At 43.4% G+C, this 24,121-nt stretch overlaps 1 protein-coding gene across 2 annotated transcripts in view; it reads right to left on the minus strand.

Moving 5' to 3' along the window:
- Positions 1–24,121, minus strand: part of trip4 (thyroid hormone receptor interactor 4) — a 308,246-nt gene that overhangs the window by 264,423 nt on the left and 19,702 nt on the right. For both annotated transcript variants that reach the window (XM_030124645.1, XM_030124636.1), the window contains exons 9-10: positions 20,543–20,736; positions 18,875–18,999 (exon numbers count right to left, since the gene is read on the minus strand). In XM_030124645.1, coding sequence (XP_029980505.1) covers positions 18,875–18,999; positions 20,543–20,736 — 319 coding nt within the window. The remainder of the gene's footprint in view (positions 1–18,874; positions 19,000–20,542; positions 20,737–24,121) is intronic.

Genomic DNA, 24,121 nt, shown 5'->3' on the forward strand with positions numbered 1-24,121 from the left:
TTTATCAAATTAATGTTGAAATCTCCACAAATGAAAATGGTTTTGTTACTTATTTGTGAGAGCAATTTTTCCATCCAATCATTGGAAACATTCCACACTCAAACCTGGTGCCCTATATATACAGCTTATAATGACATTTTTCATTTTTTTGTTGTGGATTTCAACTGATATACATTCCAGTACATCTTTGACTGCTATTGTCATGTTATCAATTATTTTGCATTGCAATGTTTTGTCAACATATAAAGCTACTCCACCACCTGCTTTATTTAATCTGTTTACATAATTAAGTTCATACCCTTCTAACTCCAAGTCCACTCCTTTGTCCATATTGAACCATGTTTCAGAAACTGCTATAATATTAAAGTGATGAACAAACTGACATAAATATTCTTTGATGGAGTTGAAATTAGAATTCATGCTTTTACGATTAAAATGAATGATTGACGATTTGCCTTCTGAGTAAATAGAACGATTATATTCCTCTTCGGTGTAGTAGTTACAGTTAATATTAGTGGATGAAAAAAAACATGTCTGGGTCTATATCCTCTTCCAAGTGTAATGTATTGTGATCGGTGTCAGAAAATAGATTCAGTTCCATTGTTTCAAATCCTTGAATCCTTAGTAGCAGCTCTCTATCATTCATGTCTTTTGAAGTAGATGAAATGTTCCTTAGTTCAGATGTCCTTGTTTACATACAGCTACAGCTGCCGCGTACCTCAGTGATCATGAAGATGAGTCTCAGTCATATTTACCCAGCTTCTCCAGGGTTCTGACTACCAGAACCTTGGCCTGTTCTGGTGTTCCATTGAGTTTAATGAATATTTTACAGTAACTGACCCACGTACTTTGAATTTTGTTTTGCTTCCTCAGACATCGGGCTTTCCTGGCTATTCCAGCATTCCTTCTGGTTAAGTGATCATTCATGTACACATTCGATCCTTTTAGCTTTCGTTCTTGTTTCAACAATGCAGTCTTATGTTTCCTGTTCACAAACCTCAGGATCACGGCTGGTGTGTCATCTTTCCTCCTGGGGAGAGAGTGGCATGCCTCGATACTGTCCGAATCCAGCGTAATCCCTCTGGAGTCAAGAAACGCCGCCACTTGCTGCTCCGCTGATCTCACCTCTATCTCACCGGGTTCACCCCCGCTGTCTGCGGTCACCGCATGAGTGTACGACCAGGGTTTAACCTGGAGCCCAGTGATGACCACCTCGTTCATTCTGGAGTATTGCTCCAGGTCATCTACTCTCCTCTCCAAGTCCACTATCCGTTTGTCTTTTTCGGCGTTCTGAAGGCATAGCAGTTTCACTTCCTCAAGCAGCTCCAGGAGTTTTTTCTGTTGCGTCTTTACAACAGTTACTTCCCCTGAGAGAAAGTCGAGTGACTTTTTAATATCATCTGCCTCCTCCAATGCTGTGTTTTTTCTTGGACCCATTGTGTGGATCTTAAAGTACAATCATCGATAGTTGAATTAGTTTTGTTTGGAGAAGCTAACGTTTGGAGAGCACACGCTGCACCTCAGGCGTGCAGGTGCATTCTAGAATTTTTGTTCGGTAAATCTTAAATTTTCTTCAATCTCATCTGATAGTAAACTATGAAGTTCTCTATGTGTCGCTTTTAATTTTTTTAATAAGTTGACTGATGCAGACTGCTTATGATTATATTCTGATTCTTTTATTTTATCTTCTTATCCAATTCATGCTTACTTCTGTCTTTTCCTAGCACATGTAAATGAAATAATGCTGCCCGTAAGGAATGCCTTAGCACAATCCCATAGGATAAGGGGAGATGTTACAGGCGAATTATTAGTGTCTATGTAATTCTTGAGCTCTGTTTTGATGAAGGAGTTAAATTCTGTCATTAAGGAGGGATGCATTTAGTCTCCATTGTTTAGAGTATGGTCTGTGGCCTATGTTCCACTTTAATTCTACAGGTGCATGGCCAAATAGTGTAACAGGCAGTACTTTAATATCTATATTGGCCTTTCTTAGAAGTAAAGAAAAAATCAATTCTTGAATATGATACATGTCTGTTTGAGTAGATTGTGAAATCTCTACTTCCAGGGAATTTGCTCCTCCATGCATCAACAAGGCCTGCCTCCATGCATTGATATTTGAGCGTTTTACTAATTTGGGAAAGGGTAGCTTTAGAGGGGGGTTGCCAGTCAAACATATTTGACATTACACAGTTAAAATCATCTCCTATCAAAATTAGTCCAGTGCTATATTGTAATATTTTGTTAAATAGCATACTAATGAAGCCAGGTATGGAAGCGATTAGCATAATCTAAATTAAAATGCATTTGCTGAAATGCTTTTTCGTTTTAAGAATATGGCTGCATTATTTGACTCATAAATAAAATGATTAATAAATTATCCAATCTACATTTTCATTTTCTTATTCTGCTGGGGCAGATTTTTTCAATTAAATCTCAAATGTCTTTTTCTTTTTAATTAAGTTAAAGAATGAGCAGTCTTGAATAAGAAAATGAAAATGCAGACTGAATGATTGATTACTCATTTTATTTATGAGTCAGATAATGCAGCCACATTCTTCAAATGAAAAAGCATTTTTGCTAATGCATTTGAATTTTTGAAATTTAGATTTCAAATTGAATTTTAGTAACTATTTGCTGGGGCATGTTTTGAAAATTGAATCTCGAATGTGTTTTCTTTTTTAATTAAGTAAAAGAATGAGCGGTCTTGAATAAGAAAATGAAAATGCAGATTGGATAATTTATTAATCATTTTATTTATGAGTCAAATAATGCAGCCATATTCTTAAAATGAAAAAGCATTTCAGCAAATGCATTTTAATTTAGATTATGGTAACTAATCGCTTCCATAGCCAGGGTCATCTTCATTCGGTGCATATACATTAATGAAGGAGACTTCTGTGCCATCAATTAATCCATTAACCACGATATATCTGCCCTTGGTGTTCTTGTGTGCAGAAGTTTTTACGAAATTGACATGTCTATGTATGAGTATGGATACCCCCTTTTTCCTCCCAAATTGATGAGAGGAATAATATACTTTATCTGCCCACGACTTTCTCAGCTTTTCGTGTTCCACATCAGATAAGTGGGTTTCCTGTAGGACAGCTATCTGACAGTTGACTTTTTTCAGTTGGTGCATGATTTTCTGTCTCTTAACAGTACTGTAGAGACCTTTAACATTATAGTTTATCATTTTTACAGTGCCCATTAATTAAAGAACAGGATTTGTGGATTAATTTCCCAGTAATGAAAACCACAGGTTGAAGATGGGGAGCAGAGGCAAGTAATCCATACATATAGCATGTTGATGGAGGTGTAAGTTCTGAGGAGTAGACTTAGATAATTCAACCAAAGGTAGTGAAGTGAATGTAGGTCATTAATGCAGTTGTAAAATAGCATTTCTATCTCAGTATAGTCAGTATCACCCAGGTAAAGGAAAAGCGTGATAATATTCTTGTACTTGTGATTGAGGCAGGGTCCCTGAGGAACAAAGGGACCAGAACTAGCAAAACAAAAAAAACAAAAAAAAACAAAACAAAACTAACATTAGCAGACATCGGAGTCTTCCATATATATCAGAATAACGACACTTCCATAGACTCCCGCTGTAAAAAATGGCAGATGAAATATGCACCTACTTCCGGGTTCTGGTGAGGCCGGTAGTTCGTATAATGAGTGTAACGCCTTCAGAACACATTCATTTCTATTGCAGCTGATCTAGCAATTCCAGCGCTAAGTTAATAAGATATCGTCATCTTTCAAATTATCGAGTGTATTTCCTGTATTAGTGGACATTTATGTTGTAAATTCTGTTTTGTTTGGTATGTGTCAGCATTTGTATAAATTTATATCTTAAACAACTTTTATGTTGGATTTCAGCTGTAGCCCTATAGTTAACTAGCTTGACTTGTCCAGTTGTTGAGATTTAACCACTATAACCACAAATTATGCAGTTTTTAAGATAAGATAACGTTAGTACAAACATTGTTATCACTGGGTTTTATTTTAATTGTTTTGCTAAAACTGGTGGTGTTTGGTTAAGTTTGCCAGCTGAGGAAATGTGCAAATTAGGAGGAGAGTTGCTGTAGAGCTAAGCTCTGCCAATAAAGGTTCATTAAAGTTATTATTCATGAATTAAAGGAAGAGAAAGTTCTGTAACTTAGCGTTTGTAAAATCCAACTCATCCTATAAAAATTCTGTTGAGTTTGCTAATGTTGAGTTTTTAATGAGTTTAGCGTTCGTGGTAATGCTAACATGCTAAGTTAGCCGCTGGTTAATGCCTTATTGTGTGTTATCAGGAGAACAGAGCTTCGCAGGCACACAGTGTTCACACAGCTAACCAGTTTTCTGCTTGTACCACAGTCCTATAATAGTAAAACTTAAAAATGGTAAATTGTCTCTCCTTACAAGTACAGTACAATTGCAGAATAAGTGAACTTATAAAGTTAGCACCACTCACGTAAGTAGCCTACCCAAGCTAACACCAACCTTTACCCCCAAAATTTAAATTTTCAAAGTAATAAATGCACTTCTTTCAGTGGTCAACCCCAATACTCAAAAGTACAACACACACAACAATACATACAGTAGTGACACAACAGTTGTGTGTGGTTTGTTTTGAGATTTACCATGCTCACTGCTGTTTCTCCCATCAAATAACATGAGAGCACTTGGATGGTTTTGAAAAATTCAGGCTTACATGAACCACATGATCACCGGAGCAGCGACATCAAAGCGTGTCGTAACTCTCTTTATAGGGCTCTGGCTGACATTAGTTAAGGAGCAAAGTAGTGGTGGACCTAGTCCCTAGCCACTAAACAAATGGCAAGAAAATAGTCTCAGACAATACAGACCGTCTAAAAGCGTGCAAAGAAATACTCAATTAACCTCCTGCAGAACAAGCATAGAGTCAAACAGCCTTACATTACTAAGAGGCTACCCAAACAACACATATGGAAATTTTACTCCGGAAAACAATTGTTCAGCCTTCTTTGGCCTCTGCGCATAGCTTCTGGATGTATTCCATGGCCTTTTTTGGATCCACAAACTCCTTGTCCTGGGGCCTCATGTACAAAGACATGCGTGGATTTCATACTGAAACCTGGGGCCTGTTTCACGAAACTAGGATTCCGTCATCCAGGATGACTGACTAAGCCGCGTTCAACGAATCCAAAACATGGGAGTCCAGGCTTAATTGGTTTCACAAAGACCAAGCCAGGATGAACAGACACGGATTCATCAAGCCAGGTGTAACTCATCCTGGATAAGTGCGCGCACCCAGCTTCCTCAATAGACCCCGACATCGATCACAGATTCACTGATTCACCATGGTAACTAGAGCAGCATACTTTACCCCGTCAGACGCAAAACTCCTCATTTTGGCTAACGAGGAAGTAAAGGACCGAATCAAAAAGAAAGACAACACCACCACAGTTACAAAACCAACCAGAGACAGCGTGGCGAAGGATGACAGACCGCTTGAATGAGTACGCAGTGCACAAACACACACTGACCGCTCCACTGAAACCATCACAAATATAACCCAAATAGTTAATTAACATCTGTGAAAACGGAGTTGTGAAATTGTAAGTTAAACTGATTGTAGATGTGAGTGAAATTGTGTAAATGTAACTGCATCAGACTGAATAACTCTGATAAATAGATGAGCTCACTGACTTCAGTGAATTTACCTTTGGGATAAATAAAGTTATCTTATCTTATCATGATTCATGACTTTATGATATTGTTAATTAACCCATAAAGACCCAAACATCCATCACCAACCAAAACCATCTACTGATCTAAACTGTTTAATACCTGTTGATCCACTAATCCTATTAATCCATGTCAATAATTGGTGTAAAATACAGTTCTTCATCTTTTCATGGTCACCAGATATGACCCATTTGGATGTTCAGAGGTTCCATAGTGAACATGGAAACACCGTCATCTTCTACAACACTGATTCACCAGTCAAACCCATGGAGTTGGATCAATGACAGTGGATGGACACACTGGGTTTATGTTCAGTTAATGACAGATTGAACTGAAAAAGACACTGTTTATTCAGTTTGATCTGTTTCTGATATAATAATCATCAACTTTAATCTGAGCTTTAATAAACATCTACATGATCAGTGAATTAAATATAGGAAAATATCTCATTTATACTGATAAAATACAAACTACAGAAGATAATATTATAACAAATGGAGATAAATCACTTAAGAAAGGTTAGATATAAAGAAAATTCATTTGTGAACTAACATTAAAGTAGTGCCTTTGTGGGTTAATGAACACTGTTCATTGTTTGTGATGTTCATTGTTTGGTTTAATATTCTTCATCTTATCATTTCAGATGGTCCACACTGACTGTCTCATCAGTGTTGTGTCTCAGTGGTCTGGTTCTGGTTCTGGCTCGGTCCATGACTCCTGAGTCTATCAGACCTCTGGAATCTGTCAGCGCCGATCACAAGGTGAGCCACACAGCCTCTATTAACAACCACTTTTTACATCATATCTGTGTCCAGAATGTCACTGTATTTATGAGGTTGTGATGCTGAGGTTTTGTGTTGACAGATGAATTGTCTGGTGGACAGGGGGTCTACCTACCATCCTTTTCTCCTTGACACCATACACAGACCCCCAGGAACCACAGCAGGCCTACAGTCATGCCCATGCCAGGACAAGGACCAGGATCCAAAGGACCTTTGACCTTCTGAAGGAACGCTTTCACTGTCTTCACCACTTAAGGGTCAGCCCTTTGAGGTCATGTGACATCACTGTGGCCTGGACTGTCCTCCACAATGTCTTTCAGTGTACAGACGTGTATTTCTTTCAGTGTGCAGACATGTGGCCTGTATTATACCTTTGAATGTGTATTTATTCTTCTGTTCTGTCATATGCTTTGGTTCTGTTCTTTCTATCTTGTAGAGTCACTGTGTGACTTCAGTTTTAAAGGAGCTGATGGTTTTACTTGCTTTGATTGATCCTTATTCAATAAAGGAACGCCATGTTACTCTTTGTGTATTTATATTTATATGACATATATAGTCTATTGGACACCATCAGTTTCCTAAGTATAAATAATACAGAGACTGAAAGGGTCAATGTAATCAAATTCCTTGGAATAACTATACAAAAGAAGTGAAGTTGTTGTATGTTGTAATGCATGGAGGTGTGGGGGAATACTGACGGAACTCATACAAATCCAATCAACATTATTCAGAAAAGGCCAATACCACTGGTCAATAAAGTGTCCTATAGGGAACACACACATCAGTTTATGATCAAATTAAAAATTTTAAAGTTTAGTGACTTAGTCCACTTAAAACAACCCAATTTATGTAAAAAAATAAATAAATAAATAAATAAAATCTGCTGCCTGTTCATATTCAGAGCTTGAGTAAAATATGGGAAATTATTTCTAATTTCAGAGGAAGTCATGTGTTCAATAAACCTTCTGTGAGAACAAATATGAAGACATTTAGTCTGTGTGTTGGAGGAAATGTTTAGAACAAGTTCAATCTTGAGTTCAAAGACTGTACAACACTATTTATGTTTAAAACTAAGTTTAAAAGAAATGTCATTAAAATATATGAAGAATATGAATGTTCATTTTTCCACTCAAACTACTGAATTGGTTAGTTTTTTGTTGTTTCTATTATTACTAAGCTAAAGGCATTGGTATCTATTTTATTTCATTTTGTTTGGTGATATGAATGGGGAGCAGAATGATCTTAGGCTTCAACCTATTCCTTTACAGACTCTTTAGTTTTTAAACATTGTATCTGCATAAATATCTAATGTTTGAAATGTCTGAATAAACACAATTGAACTGAACAGATCTAATGATTGCAAAATCATCTAAAAATCATCATTTATGTAAAATTATTGCAATTAATAATCACAAATGTTTATATACTGACAGTGGGTCTAGTTAATGTGATTCCATTGTGTAGTGGGCAGTGGAATAACCATTGGTTTAGATTTGTGGTGACTGCTGACTGAGATAAGGGATGAGATTAAATAAATCCTGGAATTTAGCCTAGTCTGGACCAGGCTAGCTCCACAGAATAAATCTCCATGGTAACTTATATCAAAACATATCCTGCTTTCCCCTATCTTGCTTTTGTGAAACCGGATCATGGATAAGTTGAGCCAGGATAGCCAACATATCCCGGCTTAATCCCTTATCCTAGTTTTGTGAAACAGGCCCCTGGCGTACGCCCAAATCCAGAAAAGTCCATACGCACAAAAAAATCCAGATGAACAAAACTGTGCATACGCCCGAATCCAAGCACACTTCATTTGTACATCCCAATCAGCGTGGAATTGATTGCATATGTTGGAGTACCAGACTCCTCCCTCTCCACGCTCATATTTAAATATGCAAATCAGCATAAACAGAGTCTGCAGGTGGAATTCCCTCTGGGATTCCCCTCTCTGCATGATCACATGACGTCAAGGTGGACGCGAAGCGCAGGCCAAAACAGGCGGAAGAAGAAAAGAGGACAAACTCAGGCCATTTGAGCAGAGAGTCGCCGCTATTGTGAGTGACGCTGATCTAACAGGGGCGACTCGAATCATCCCCAAGGTAAACATATATTTAATATTTGTGTAAGTTACACATTTGTTCATTCTACAGGTCAGACAATAGTCTGATCACAGCCAAACAAGATAAAGATTCATACGTAATCATGCCAGGATATCAAAGAGGAAATCTAAGACTTCGACTTGTGTTTAATCATTCCATTCATTATTTCCCATAAGACAATGAGACAGAAGACGGTGAGACGCAGTCTCAGCCTGTCACAGACCGTGGGATTTCTCTGGTCCAAAAGCCAGCTGCTGATGTCCGTCCTTACCTGTGCTCACCCGAGTCACAAGAGGACATTGTGAGGGCAATCAGCGGCGTCAATGAGCGCCTGGACCGACTTATAAATGTTCTCACAGACATTAATATTACATTAAATGCATTCATCAACAAGTGAATTCTGTGTCCTCGTCTCCTCATGTGGTTGAAATCACATCCTTTTCGGATGGCAGGATTGGCATTGATGGGTCCAGGGTCTGGTTCTGGTGGTGGTTGTGCTACGCTGGTAGTAGGATGACGTGCCGGGGTGTTCATTGTTTAACTGTGCATCTCTGATGTGCACATCCATTGGAGGAATGACCTTTTTCACATTAACAGTTTCTCAGGGTCACCTCTAAGTGTCGCCAATGGTTCAAAAGCACTAGAAATGTGCGTACACCAGCTATGAAGTTGGTGTGGAGCACCGCACATTTCCATGGTCATGTCACTCTTTGTACATCTGAACGTGAGCGTGGAAAAGGACGTATGCCATGTTTTTGTGCGTATGCAACCTTTGTACATGAGGCCCTGGTCTTTAAAGGTGATCCAGAGTCTGGACAGATAGAGCAAGCCATACCGGACTCCTTTCCGACGTCAAAGCTCATTTTGTACGTCAGTGAATGCAGCCCTAGCTCTGATGACATTGGAAGTGTAGTCGGGAAATATCACAATCCATTTCCCATTGTACATCAGCGGGGCTCAGTCTCGTGCTCTCCTCAGAATTTTCACCACATCTCCGTCATAATGAAGTTTAGTGATTATCACTCGTGGCTTCACCTGGTCTCCCGGTCTTCTGGGGCCAAGCGAACGGTGCGAGCAGTCAATCTTTATCTCTCGGTCCAGCTGCAGCACCTCTTTAAGCATTTTAGACACAGACTCTGGCGTGCTGGAGCTCAGGAGCTCGTCAACACCGGCAATCCTAATGTTTCCCCCTCTCATTCTTCCTCCCATATCCTCACACTTGTCTTTTAAGGTTGTGATCTGGTTTAGAATGCTGGTTACCGTGGTTTGCAATGAGGCCACCTCATCCAACCACGATGATAGTCCTTGTGGTGGAAAAATTTACTTTTTATATTTTATACTCTTTTAATATGTTATACTGTTAAGTACATGCTGAGTCATTGTTATGTGTGATGTTTACCACTCTGTAGCAACCCCGACTTGGGGACGAAGTTCTTACCTTGAGTTGAAACCCAAACATCTAAATGTCTGAATGTGTAGATAGAGGATGGCACCTGTATTCAAGCAAGGTTAGAGTGAAGAGGTCCTCATGACCTCTTCACGGAGCAGAGAAGGAGTAGTATGGGGTGGTACGATGTACGTAAGGAATGACAGCATAGTTTGAGGGGGTTGGATTTGGTTCTATATAATCTTTAGTTTTCTCTTGTTTAGGCAGACTTCATTTACAGAGCTTTGTCTGTGATTGATTTCTCAATAAATGCATTTATTATTTTAACTCTAACTTTCTCCCTTTTTCTTTGTGTGAGTTAACAGTTGAACGGTAAATTCCACGACAAATTGGCGTTGTCGGTAGGATTCCGTGAGTGTGTTCGGACGGGGAACGGAGATTGGTGGACTGATCATCCTACGGGCCAAAAAGCGGCTGTAGCCCCGTGGTAAAACGACACCGCGGACGGGGGACCGGCTCCGAGCCCCGCCCGTCTCACCACTGGAATCTAGACTGAGTTCAACGACACAACACACGGTGAGAAAGTTACAGTTGGGGGTTGTGGGGTACTCCCTGTGGTCCAAACTCACGTCACTGGGCACGTCACTGAAATAATAGTGGTGTGTGAGATTCGGGTTTATATATATTAAAAAAAAAAAAAAAAAAAAAAAAAAAAAAAAAGAGGGAAAAATATATATAGACCTGAGTCGGGTTGCTATTGTATGCAAATACAATAGGGTACAGGCGTTTTTGTGAGATTTTTTCGCCTTCAACCAAAAAGAAAATCGTATAAGGTTGCTATTGTATGCAAATACAATAGGGTACAGGCGTTTTTGTGAGATTTTTTCGCCTTCAACCAAAAAGAAAATCGTATAAGGTTGCTATTGTAGGCAAATGCAATAGAGTACAGGCGTTTTTGGGAGATTTTTTCGCCTGCCTTCAACCAAAAAAGAAAAATCGTATAAGGTTGCTACTGTATGTAAATACAGTAGGGTAAAGTTTATAACAAACTTGTAAGCGTTTTAGGTGATTTTTTCGCTGACAACTGAAAAGAAAAATCAAAAGGGTTTTTTAGTATTTTGTTCGCCGAGGAACAAAAACCGCTTAGGAGACGTTCTAAGTGTAAACATGGGAAACCAGCTGGTGAAAAGTGGCGGGGGTGTGGACAGGGAGGCCCCAATTCCAAAAATGATGAGTAAAAAATATGGGGAAATTGTGCTTGACTGTGCTGATTATTGGGTAAGCATGGGCATTTTTGGCTAAAACGGGGACTTTAAGCATACAGAAGTTGAATGAGATGAAGGAAAAATTAGAGAAACAGTGGGAGGCTAAGAAAAAAGATAAGCGAATCAAGGTTAGGGATTATAAACAATGGGAGTCGTGTAGCAAATGTGTTGGAATGTGGTTGGAGGAGGCTGAGTGTAGAGATAGGAGAAAGAATGGTAAACAATTGGCAGGAGCGGGAGATGAAGGCGGGGCCGTGATAGGTAGAACAGACAATGCCTCGGCTCCGCCGCCACTTTACAATACACTGCTTTCCCCTCCCCCTTGTGTCTCTGTGCAGGCTGCAAAAGTGGACCCGGATCTGGACGTCTGCCCGCCGCGCCGCCCCATCAACCCACATCCCCTCCAGGTTTTCTCGGTCGATACCTCCCATCCGGTACCGACACCACGAGCCCCCAGGGCCGGGGTCCTCCCATCTTCTCCACTGCGCATGCCCGACTCGACTGACCCCGCCCTGATGGGTGGGGCTGCTGATGAAAGTCTGACGTCTAAGACAAGAAGCGGAAGAGCATACCACCATGAGGGAGGCCCGGCGGGGCCTTCGACCTCACAGATGCCCATGGTGGAAGTCAGCGGGCCGGACGGGCCCATCTTGGTGTTCAGACCATGGACATTTGCTGACCTAAAGGAGAACGCTGCTTTTCTGCCTAATCCAGTAGATGACGGTGCGAAGTTCGCCACTGAGCTGCGGACATTCTGCCAAGAACACAGGCCCACCGGGGTCGAGCTTAGGCGTCTTCTAGGGGGTAAGATGGGCCCTAGTGACTTGGCAAAGATCCGGGACAAGATCCCCAGGGACGACCTGAGGGTTCAACAGACTGAGTGGGCACATGCCGAGAACGCTGTCTATAGGGAGGCGGTAGAAAAGCTGTGTACCGCACTGACAGAGGTTTTTCCCTCCCGGGGCTCACTGACGGCCTTGAGAGCCCTGAAACAGCGGCCTGATGAGGCAGTGAAGACTTTGTGTGCAGGGCCGAAGAGGAGTTCACCAAAAACTCCGGCTTGGCCCGCCCTTCCCCCTTGGGAGACAGCGCAGGCCCATGGGAGAAACTGCTTTGCCAGACCATGATGGACGGCTTTCTGAAAGACATTGGGACTGTCATTCGCTCCCACTACGTGGGCATGGCGCAAGTTTGTCGTCTGGAAGAGCTGGTGCGACACGCACATCATGCCCAGGATGTCGTCAGGCAGAGACAGAAAGACAGAGATGACAAACAAGCTAAATCTCTTTCCTCTGCTTTGACTCTGCTTGCCATGCCGCGTAACAATGGAGAGCGGCGTGGAGGGGGGAAGGGACCGGAAACCAGCCGTGCGCCGCCTGTTGCCGGAGGAAGGGGTGGTCCACCGTCACGTGAGGGGGCGTGTCACCTCTGTGGCCGGCAAGGACATTGGAAGCGGGACTGCCCACAGAGGAAGAGGAGGAGACAGCCACGAAGAGGGAACAGGGGCGGGGATTGACTCGCGGCCTTGAGGGGCGGACCTCCAGACTCGGATTCCACGCCCACTGCTGGGTCTGCAGCTCTGCCTCAGGGAGGAGGAGGTGATGCACACACACATGCAATGATAGCAGACACACACACACACACATACGCTCAGCTAACTACTGACTCCTTTAAGAAACTCCCAGTGATTGAGTTTACTGTTAATGGTGTCAATTTGTCATTTTTAGTAGATAGTGGGGCTACATATTCTGTTATCAGGCATGCAGATCTAACACCTACACCACAGTTGAGTGGAAAAACTATTGTTTCTGTGTCGGCTGGGGGTAAACAGGACAGAGAGTGCTTTACTGTTCCGTTGACATGTGTTTCACAGGAATGTTCATTCCAACATTCGTTTTTACTCTCACCCATCTGTCCCATTAATTTGTGCGGCCGGGATTTGATGTGTAAATTGGGGGTAAAACTTGAATCGGGTCCAGAGGGGTTAATGATAACTCAGGGAAACACTGTCGCGGGCACAGGCCTCCACTCGCATTCTGTGTATGCACACACAATGCTTAGGTATGCGGCTGGGGCTCCAGACTATGCATACCAGTGGAGGGTCTGTTCTCCCCAAATTACGCAAAAATGGGTCGAACTGTGCGCCAACAGAGTTCAGCCTGGCGCCCATGTTTCACTCCCTGACGACTTATATTGCGCCTCTCATTTTAGTCCTGGTGGCCCTGATTCCACATACGAGGAAAAGTTTTTCCACACAACTTCTGATAAGCTCACAGCTGGGTATATGTTTTGGGATTCAGAGTGTTGTGCTTTGTCTGTGTCTCTGACTGATAACCAACATCTTTTCTACAGGCTTGATGACACACCGCACATTGCACTTTCCAAGCCACGTGGTATGGATTGGAAACACGTGGGCTCATGGATGAAAAAGGCCTTGTGGGTGTCTGATTGGCGTGCCACTGCTGACCCCACCGTCATGTTCTCCCCCCGGCTGGGGGGATTCAGGCAGAGCATGACATCAGTGTTTCACTGTCAGAAAACTGTACAGTTAGTAGATGATGAAACGCTCATATGTGTGTCTACATCTCCCACAGATCCCCCTCCCGCCTCTGTGCCACCCGAACTGGCTGATATCCCGTCTGGTGTCTGGGCTGCGGGTCCTCATGATGTGGGTCTCGTCCGAAATTGCCCACCGGTCATCGTCACCCCGCGATCTGACTACAGGCCATGTCAGAAACAGTATCCTCTGAAGCAGGAAGCAATCGATGGCATAACTCCCGTGTTCGAAGCTTATTTGAATGCGGGAATTATAGTCCCATGTCCTGATTCACCGGTCAGGACCCCGATTTTTCCTTTGAAAAAGGCACGGACCCCCCCTGACCCAGACACATGGCGGTTTATTCAAGACCTGCAGGCAGTAAACAAAGCCGTGGTTCCACGCGTGCCCACGGTTCCAAATCCACACACAATTTTGTCACAAATTCCGCCATCTGCGTCTCACTTTTCTGTTATTGACCTGTCGAACGCGTTCACATCTGTGCCTGTGCATGCAGATAGCCAATATTGGTTTGCGTTTCAGTTCAAAAACAAAATGTACACATGGACACGCATGCCTCAGGGGTATTGTGAGGCCCCAACCATTTACAATTCCATTTTGGCTGAGTCGCTGTCCCACCTTGACCTCCCACCAGGTGTTGCTCTTTTGCAGTATGTTGATGACCTTCTCCTTTGTTGTCCTTCTTCACAGGCTTGTGTCGAGGCCACAAGGTCGTTGTTGCTTCACCTGGGGGAGGAGGGTCATAAGGTCAGCGCCAAAAAGCTCCAGTTTTGTAAACAGCAGATTGTGTTTCTGGGGCACCTGATCTCTCAGAACCAAAGGCTCATCAATCCTAAACGGATTCGAGCCATTCAGAACATTGCTAGGCCGGTCACGAAAAAGCAGATGATGTCATTTTTAGGTATGACTGGTTATTGCAGGGCGTTCATTCCTGATTATTCTGAGCTCGAGCACCCTCTGACATCATGTATTCATGGTAAGGGCCTGAATGCACATGATAGAGTTGTGTGGACATCTGAGGCGGAACAGGCATTCACGTCTCTCAAAATGGCCTTGGGTTCTGCCCCTGCTTTGGCCCTCCCTGACCCGGCCAAACCATTCACACAGACTGTGGATGAGAAACGTGGGTTTATGTCTTCTGTTTTGTTGCAGGCTCACGGTGACAGATTACGCCCGGTGGCGTATTTCTCCACTAAACTTGACTCTGTGGCTGCGGGTCTTCCTTCTTGCCTCCGTGCCGTCGCTGCATGTGAAAAGGCTGTGGCTGCATCACGTGACATTGTTGGGTATAACCCTTTGACTGTGTTGGTTCCACATTCTGTCTCTGTCATTCTTTTAGAGCAGAAGACCTCACATCTGTCCGCAGCCCGGTGGCGCAGATATACCACCGTTCTGCTGGACATGCCAAATGTCACTGTGAAGCGCTGTACGACGCTTAACCCCGCCACACTACTTCCGACTGCTGAGGATGGAGAACCTCATTGTTGTGAGGCCGCGTTGGAGCAGACATGTTCCCCTCGCCCGGACATCTCTGATGTGCCCTTGTCAAACCCTGACTTTGTTTTTTTCACAGATGGTTCTTCTTTTAGGGATGCGTCTGGCACGAACAGGGTTGGTTTTGCGGTGTGCACGTCCGTCGACACGGTCTCCTCAGGCCCCTTGCCCTCACACTATTCAGCACAGGCGGCTGAGCTCGTCGCTTTGACGGAGGCCTGTAAGTTGGCTGAGGGCCATTCTGTCACTATCTTTACTGATTCCAGGTATGCCTTTGGTGTGGTGCATGACTTTGGGGCCCTGTGGAAGCACCGTAGATTTTTGAAGTCCGATGGTAAGCCGATTCTGACTGCATCTCTTGTGGCACATCTGTTGGATGCTGTTCTTCTCCCTTCTGCTATTGCAGTTGTGAAATGTCAGGCGCATCAGAAGGAAGACACTGACGTCACGCAGGGGAACTCCCGAGCAGATGCAGCTGCCAGGGCTGCTGCGTCCTTGGAGGCCGCCTCCTCCTTCTTGTCTCAGCAGTCAGAGGGGGCCCCTCCCGCGTCAGTGTCTGACACACAGTCCTTTGCCACTCCTGATGAAAGGCGTGTTTGGGCCTCGTGTGGTTGTGCACTGGATTCTTCTTCTGTGTGGCGTGCTGCTGATGGGCGACCTTGTCTACCCAAACATTTCTTCCCCTGGTTTGCTAAGTTGACACATGGCGTAGATCATGTGTCTAAGGGAGGAATGTTAGATGCTATAGCACAGTATTGGTTCACGAAGGGGTTTACAGTAGTTGCAGAGAAATTTTGCAAGAAATGTCTTATCTGTGCTGCTCATAACACTACAAAGTCTTTCCCATGTCGCTCAGCAGGTCACGAGCAACCACACCTCCCCTTTGACCACCTTATGATGGATTTTGTGGAGCTGTCTCCAGCTGAGGGTAAAAAGTATTGTCTGGTGATGGTAGACATGTGGTCCAAATGGGTTGAATGTTTTCCTGCAAAACATGCAGACAGCTCCACAGTGGCTAAGGCTTTGTTAACTGAAATTTTGCCTCGTTGGGGGATCCCAAAAAGGATCTCATCAGACAACGGTACTCACTTTGTGAACACAGCACTAACTGAGTTAGGGAAAATGCTAGGTTGTGATCTCAAAACACACTGTGCATACCATCCACAATCAGGGGGGGCTGTTGAAAGGGAAAATAGCACCCTAAAATCAAAACTAGCTAAATGCTGTGAGGAAACAGGCCTTAACTGGGTCAAGGCCCTACCTCTGGTTCTCATGCAAATGAGAATGAGACGTAGGACTCGAAGTGGGCTGAGTCCGTTTGAGATTATGTTTGGGAGACCCCCATATACAGGTCTCCAGGCCCCCCAATTAAGCACCGGGATGACATCATTGTTGGAGCATGACATGTTGTCTTATTGTAGGAAACTCTCCTCTGAATTATCTCAAGTACAGGTATTGGTGAAATCAGCATTACCGGTTCCTGCAGAGGGGCCGCTCCATCCGCTGCAGCCAGGGGATTGGATCCTGGTCCGGGACTTCAGGCGAAAGCACTGGAAGCAGCGCAGGTGGCGAGGGCCTTTCCAGGTGCTCCTGACGACGCACACAGCGGTCAAGGTTGCTGAACGTGCCACGTGGATCCACGCAACCCACTGTAAGCGGTTTCAGGGAGAACCGCCAACTGCTGCGGCCAAGGACGGGCCGGAGCATCGATCGACAGCGTAGACTGGACGACTGGACACCGGAGCTGGACACAGCTGCATCACGCACCCACACACACAAGACCCACTGGTTGAAACCTAGCGGTGGTAACGACCCCAGTGACGTCTCATATACACTTATCCTTTGCCTGGTCGCTGGCGAGTGACTGAAGATCCCCTGCCCCACACATACACTGATTCGATGACGATGGAGGTGATCAAAGGGTCAGCTGTCACCTGCATCACCCTCCTGTGCCTGTACATGTGGTACATGGACACATTCTATCAGGTATCTGATCCTTCACCAACACATCACATTCCTGTTGCGCCCTGGTCTGTCGGAGGACAGCCAGGGTCAGAAGAGCTTCGGAGACGTCACGGCCGTGACCTCCACCTCATTGATCACCACGACTATAGCGATAACACATGGTGGCGAGTGACACGTGATCTGACACGACGTGTCACTAATCAGTCTTGCTATGTGTGCAGTTTGATGCCACACAGCTCACATGAAGATACTCTGTTCACTCCTTATCCTCTCTCGATCAATCACACACTGTTGACAATGATAAAGTGGACAGTGGGTGATTGGCCGTCTGTCGAAGAGTATCCCTAGTCAGATTTTGAATGTCAGCTTTCATTTGATTTATTTCAGACCTAATGGCTGCTGAGGTATTAGCAATTTCCAACCGCACAGCTCATAGCTCGGATTTGAGGGCGTCAAAGTCCTCTGCCAGGGCACTTTTGAGTTGCTCCGAGGATTTTCGATATTTCTCCCCTCATGGTGTCGAGGATGTCAGCTTTAATGTTTTCGGCAGTCATGATTACATTATCAGTACAATCCGTCGGCGAGAGTTGGTCCGCGTTAGCTGGAGTCGGTTGGTTCTGCCTCGGGGTCCTTTTAGCACGCTGACGGCAAGCTGTGTATTTGAACTTCTCTAGTTTTTTATCTATTCGGCTTCATGTTTTGCAGTTTGTTTGGCTCTTGGTGGATTCTGGGTTGTCTTAATTATGCTTTAGACCAGTGTTTCCCAACCTTTTTGAGCCACGGGACATATTTTACATTAGAAAAATCCCAAGGCACACCACCAAACAAAAATGTCACAAAAAAGTATATTTATTGAAATATAATGCAAATGTAGTCTCAATTTACTTCCTCAGAGTGAAACCTGGGCCTGTTTAGTTGAACACAATGCTGATATTCTTGCAGAAATTGAAGAAAGACACACAAATCTTCCTCAACAGCTCTGAGTCTCTCTCTTTTTTTGGAGGGGGGGCACATCAGGTTGCACAGGCAACATTGTCGTGGGATGTTTGAAAGAAGAAAGCGGAAAGGGGTGCGTCAGCGACCCCTCGGAGAGACCCCTGGCTTACGGATTGAAGTCCATCGTATAATAATATGTGAGGCATATCCCTCCGCCCCAACTCGATACCCGGGGTTCACGGGTAACCCACTGATCCGCACACCACAAGTGAGAGGGGCTTTATCAACAGAATGAACCACATTGGGGCCGGTTCACTTTCACTTTTATTTTGCAAAGGGAAACAGGAGACTGTTGATGTACAGTCGATCACTGGTGTATGCAGTCGTACATATCTATATCACGCTGCTCGCTTACAGTACCAATCAGGTGAAACTGGATAATTTTCCACCGCAAAACTGAAGACTTCTCACAGCACATTTATGTGCCGCGGCAAACTGGTTGGGAAACACTGCTTTAGACAAGTTCTTCGTGCAAAAATGGCATTTTTAGACCAATATATTAATGAATCTGCAGGAGCTCATGGAAAGACGTCTTACTCCATGTGTCGCTCACTAGCACCCCCCATAAAATCAGTTCTGATACAGTATTCAGTATTTGTGTTTGGAATGTGTACCTTTCTTGTAGCTGTGGCAGTACATGTTCTCCACTTCAGAAATATCCTGAGGTGTAGGTGTCTTTGCTGCCGCTGCGATCCAAAGGCGACCCCTATGGGATGTGTACCATGACCGGCCCTCCACCCTGAACACACACAGCAAGTCCCCATTTACCCTCAGTCACATACAAGAACTTCAAACCAGAGCTGTAACAATTATTTGATTACCCATTGCATTATTCACCAACTTTTTTGATGTTTGTTTGAACATCTTTGGATCAGTAACCTTTGTAAAAGCCATTTTAAGACAGAAATATAAAAAAAAAACAAAAACCTTACACTGTCTGGAGTCAAAAGATATTCTTATTTGTATTACCTCAAAGTGCTGACTGTTTAAGAAGCTCTTTAGGGTTAGTTGGTATGGAATATGTGGATAATAAATCAAAGTTTCTGTGCATTTACAGAACGACAAAAAAATTACAGAACTACATTATAGAAAACAGTGACATTTGTCATTTTTGTGTTGTGCAGCAAAAATCGACCGGTATGTGAAGGCTTTCTTTGCAATGGAGAATACAGATAGATACCTTCAGTGTCAGAAAATAAAAGGTAGTCTACTTTTACTACTACTACTACCACATTTTTACAAAATGACTTTATGATTGCAACAGTAATAGCAAAATGTATATGCAAAAATAAGTGTTATTCGTTTACATTTGTTTTTGACAAAGTCACGTGCAGCCACTTAAAAAGGACCCAAAAGTCAATTGTGGCCCCAGAGCTACCTCTGTCTTAGGCTACATTCAGACAGCAGGTCTTAATGCACAAATTGGACTTTTTGGTGAAATCTGATTTTTTTGTGTGCTCGTTCATATTGCACATTAAATGCGACTTCTATAAGTTTTGAGTATGAACAGAATGCAACCCTGAAGTGACCAAAAGGGGTCCTGATGTAATATGTGACCACGCAGGCACGCACTGTGTTTTCGGAAGTAAATATGTTTTTCCCACCGCTCCTCCTCCTGGGATGCAGAATTGTGACGTTTGTCCCATTTTAATGAAATAAAGGTCACATAAATGCAACCTGGCCATTTAGACTAAAGTTGCACTGCAAAATGTCAGATACATATCGGATTTAGGACCACATATGAAAGTGGCTTGGGTCGGATTTTAAAAAAAAAAAATATTTGTGCTGTTCAAACTGTCTTTAGCAGATTGGTTACAGGTCACATATGGGCAAAAAAAATCTGATTTGGGCCACATTTGCCTACAGTCTGAACATAGCCTTAAAGTAATTTTTCAAGAAACTGCAAGATTTCATCCTCTTAAATGTGATTTAAAAAACACTTTTTCTTGTCATTTATGACACTCAAATGTCTTGTTGGTTCCACAGCACCAAAATATTCAGTTTACTATGTTACCTGGGGGTTTGAGAAACACTGATTAACATTATTCACTATTTTCTGACCATTTATTGACCTAACCAACTGATAGTGGCTGAACACAAGTATCAGCATGTAAGATGTCATTTCATTCATGGCAGAGCTGGTATTTATCTGTTACATTATAGGGTTTTTCAGAAATCTGTATGGCTGAATTTGTGCTAATCCTGAAATAATGTAATTAACCCTTAAAGACAAAAATAATTCTAGTGAAACTGTACATTGTGCTGTTTGTGGTGGTTCTTACCTCTTGATGCCTTTGATGAGCAGCGAGGCCCAGGGCTGGTGCATACTCAGACACCAGCCGCCGTCAGACATCTCCTGCAGCTCTTTGTCTTGAATCCGCAGCCTTGAACGCTCTTCACCTCCCTTGTCCTCTTTTGAACACTTTCCCTGCTCCGTGGTCTTCCTGGAGTTTTCACTGCCTCCCACATCAACCCACTGAGAATATGTGGAATAATTGGTACATTTAATAAGATGCTGGTATGCTCTCACTTACAACATTATCATTAGAAGATTCATGAAATACCAGCTGTCCTTACAAAACAGAAAAAAAAAATTTAAGGGTCCTGTACAGGGAATTCGTTTAAAGTGGATTGCAGTGACACCTTTGGCTGCAATCTGTGGTGTTTTTAAGGGGCAAAGACTCCGCTTCCCATTAGCACTAGCACCTACTGTCATAAGGGCATAACTCTGGCCAAGGCAGCATTTGATCTTTGAAGCTAATGAATGAGGAGTGGATCCTCTTCACAATTCTGCATTTCTTTTTTCAAGACAGCAACTTGCAGGGTGCAAAGTGACGTTTGAAACAAGACAAAAAGCAAACTTCATGAAGTCCGTTTGTAGCATCGTTTAGTAACCGGGGTGAAAGTGAAACAACTTTGGACATTCGACTCCTGCTTTTATGTCTCTGTTTTACTCCACAGCTCCAGCGTGTTACTCACAGACCGGTGCTCTAAATCGTGTCCCATTAATATACATTTGCAGTAGCTTTTCCACAAAGTATTAAAGCATCTTCAGAAATGACTTCAGTCATTCAACATCATCATTTTGCATTAGCAGCACTAGCTGTTTCAGCCTTCTGCATTCACAGTACTCTAATTTTATAATTGTCTTTGTCCCGAAGGACAGTTTAGTATCCAGGCCCTGGCATGAACATTAAACTCCATACAGAAACCTTTTCAGTCTCACGTTACAAAGCCCTTAGTTTGTGACTGAAACAATGCTCCAAACAAAACATATCACCAACGTAAGGCTAAAGACGTTCATTTTGTCTTCTGTTTATGTAATTATACTTCTCTTTTTTCTTTTGTTCAGACAAGGTATAGCTTTTTTAGATGTTACCTGCTCGACAGTTTCGACTGTGACTCCAGTCTTCCTCAGAAGCGTCATCCGACATGCTGCCGACGTGTCATTTATCAGCTGGTCAGCTCGACGGACCAATCAGAGCCCATCGAGCCAGCCGCGCCTCCTCTGCCTTGGGTGGTCTCTGGAGGAGGGAATCCCAGGTGTGAGAGAGGGTGTACGCACCCTCGTCCCAGTTGATGGTGCCACTCGCCCGCTTCCTGATCTCTACTGCCTCCTTGATCCAACGTTTGAGTTTGTTCGTTTCATATGTTATAGCTGTGCCCTTATCCCAGTCTATGATGTGGTTGTGTGTCCTGCAGTGGTCCATGACGGCTGATTTTAGTCCTTTTTGAGTCCGTGTGAATCTCCCCACTGTCTCCTTTTCGCATTCTTTTTGGTGTTCTTTTTCCTTACATTGAATGATCGTCCTATTTCCCCGATGTATGCTTTGTTGCATGATTTGCACGGTATCTCGAATATGACATTACATTTTTGGTCCGGTGCTATTTTGTCCTTTGGGTGTATGAGTATTTGATGGAGTTTTGTGTGTGGTTTTACGGCAACGTTAATATGGTGTTTTTTCATTACCCTCTGTATTGGTTCCGTTATCCCCCGGATGTACGGTATGGTTATGAAATCTTTGGGTTTGTCGTTGGTCTTTTTTGTGTGTTTTGTTTTTTTGTCTTTGCTCTTCTTTTCTTTGTTTTTGACTTGTCGTTTGCCTTTGTTGATGGCCCATTTGGGGTATTGACACAGTGTAAGTGCATGTTGTATATGTCAAACGTTGGATTAAGGAGGCAATAGAGATCAGGAAGCAGGCAAGTGGCACCATCAACTGGGACGAGGATGCGTACACCTTCTCTCACACCTGGGATTCCCAGGAGAAAAAGAACACCAAAAAGAATGCGAAAAGGAGACAGTGGGGAGATTCACACGGACTCAAAAAGGACTCAAATCAGCCGTCATGGACCACTGCAGGACACACAACCACATCATAGACTGGGATAAGGGCACAGCTATAACATATGAAACGAACAAACTCAAACGTTGGATCAAGGAGGCAATAGAGATCAGGAAGCGGGCGAGTGGCACCATCAACTGGGACGAGGGTGCGTACACCCTCTCTCACACCTGGGATTCCCTCCTCCAGAGACCACCCAAGGCGGAGGAGGTGCGGTCGGCTCGAAGGGCTCTGACTGGTCTGTCGAGCTGACCAGCTGATAAATGACACGTCAGCAGCACGTCAGATGACGCTTCTGAGGAAGACTGGAGTCATAGTCGAAACTGTCAAGCAGGTAACATCTAAAAAAGCTATACCTTGCCTGAACAAAAGAAAAAAGAGAAGTATAATTATATCACCGACATCAAAGAGCTAGCCCTGCAGCTAACACAGAAGCGTTTACTAAGTGTTTGACTGATCTACCAACAGCCACTATAGTAAAAATACAATGTTCCAATGCATATATATATAAAGAACAGAAGCATTCTACACCTGTCTAGAAGGAAGAGGGCCAACTCCAGGTCTGTTTTCATTCCTTTTAACTCCCCTAGTTCTGTCCATTGGTTCAAACCAGTGCATAGGTTTACTGGTGTTTTAGCCGGTGCTGTATCACTCTCCTGTTTAGTTTTCTTTTTCTTTCTGCCAGTCCAGCTCCAGTTCCAGCGTCCACCATTACAACAAAATAAATCCTAGAAATCCCTTTCTTTAGGAAAAAGGACAGATCTTACTCCTCGCTCGTTAAACTTACTTCTTATTGCTAAACTCTGTCGGTCGGTGTGGTGTTGTCATAAGGCCCTTTTCCACCACAGGAACTTTTGCAGGAACTTTGTGCATTACCCTGAACTTTCAAAGTTCCCAGTGTGTTTCCACCAAAAATTACCCAGGTAAATGACTGCCCCCGGCAGGGAGGTAGTACTTTTCAGATTACCAGGAACTTTAAGGGGCGGAGCTGTGTGCTGGAGAACACTGAGTGGTGGACTACACTCGCAGTGCTTCCGCATTCACCTGCGCAATTTAATTAATTCATTTAATTTCGACAAACTTTGTATTTTGATAATTCGGAAAATGTGGACCAAAAGAGAAGCTACAAGTGGATGGATGACGAGGAAATTCAGACGGACTTTGAATTGCAGGCACGAAACCAGCGAGGTTCAAGTAAAAGCTGCTGGAGCCAAACATGAGACACATGCCTAAAGAAATACGAGAAAAGCCAAAGAAATTTATGCAGGATTAAAAGAAACTAAAGGACCACAACGGTCGCAGAGGATCCGACTGTCGAACAAACGAATGGTATGTATATCACAGAAAAATTCACTGTTTAGTTGGTTCCATGCTGTAACAGTAGTCAGCAGCACCAGCGGTTTAGTCAAAAGTGAAGTCCAGTTAACCTAATACTAACTGGTCAACAGTCTGACACTAAACCTAAATCAGAGAACTGGATGTATTCATGTTGTCGCCGTGAGCTGAATACTGATTTAT

This window comes from Sphaeramia orbicularis, chromosome 3, assembly GCF_902148855.1.
Source record: "Sphaeramia orbicularis chromosome 3, fSphaOr1.1, whole genome shotgun sequence".
In the NCBI taxonomy this organism is placed as follows: domain Eukaryota; kingdom Metazoa; phylum Chordata; class Actinopteri; order Kurtiformes; family Apogonidae; genus Sphaeramia; species Sphaeramia orbicularis.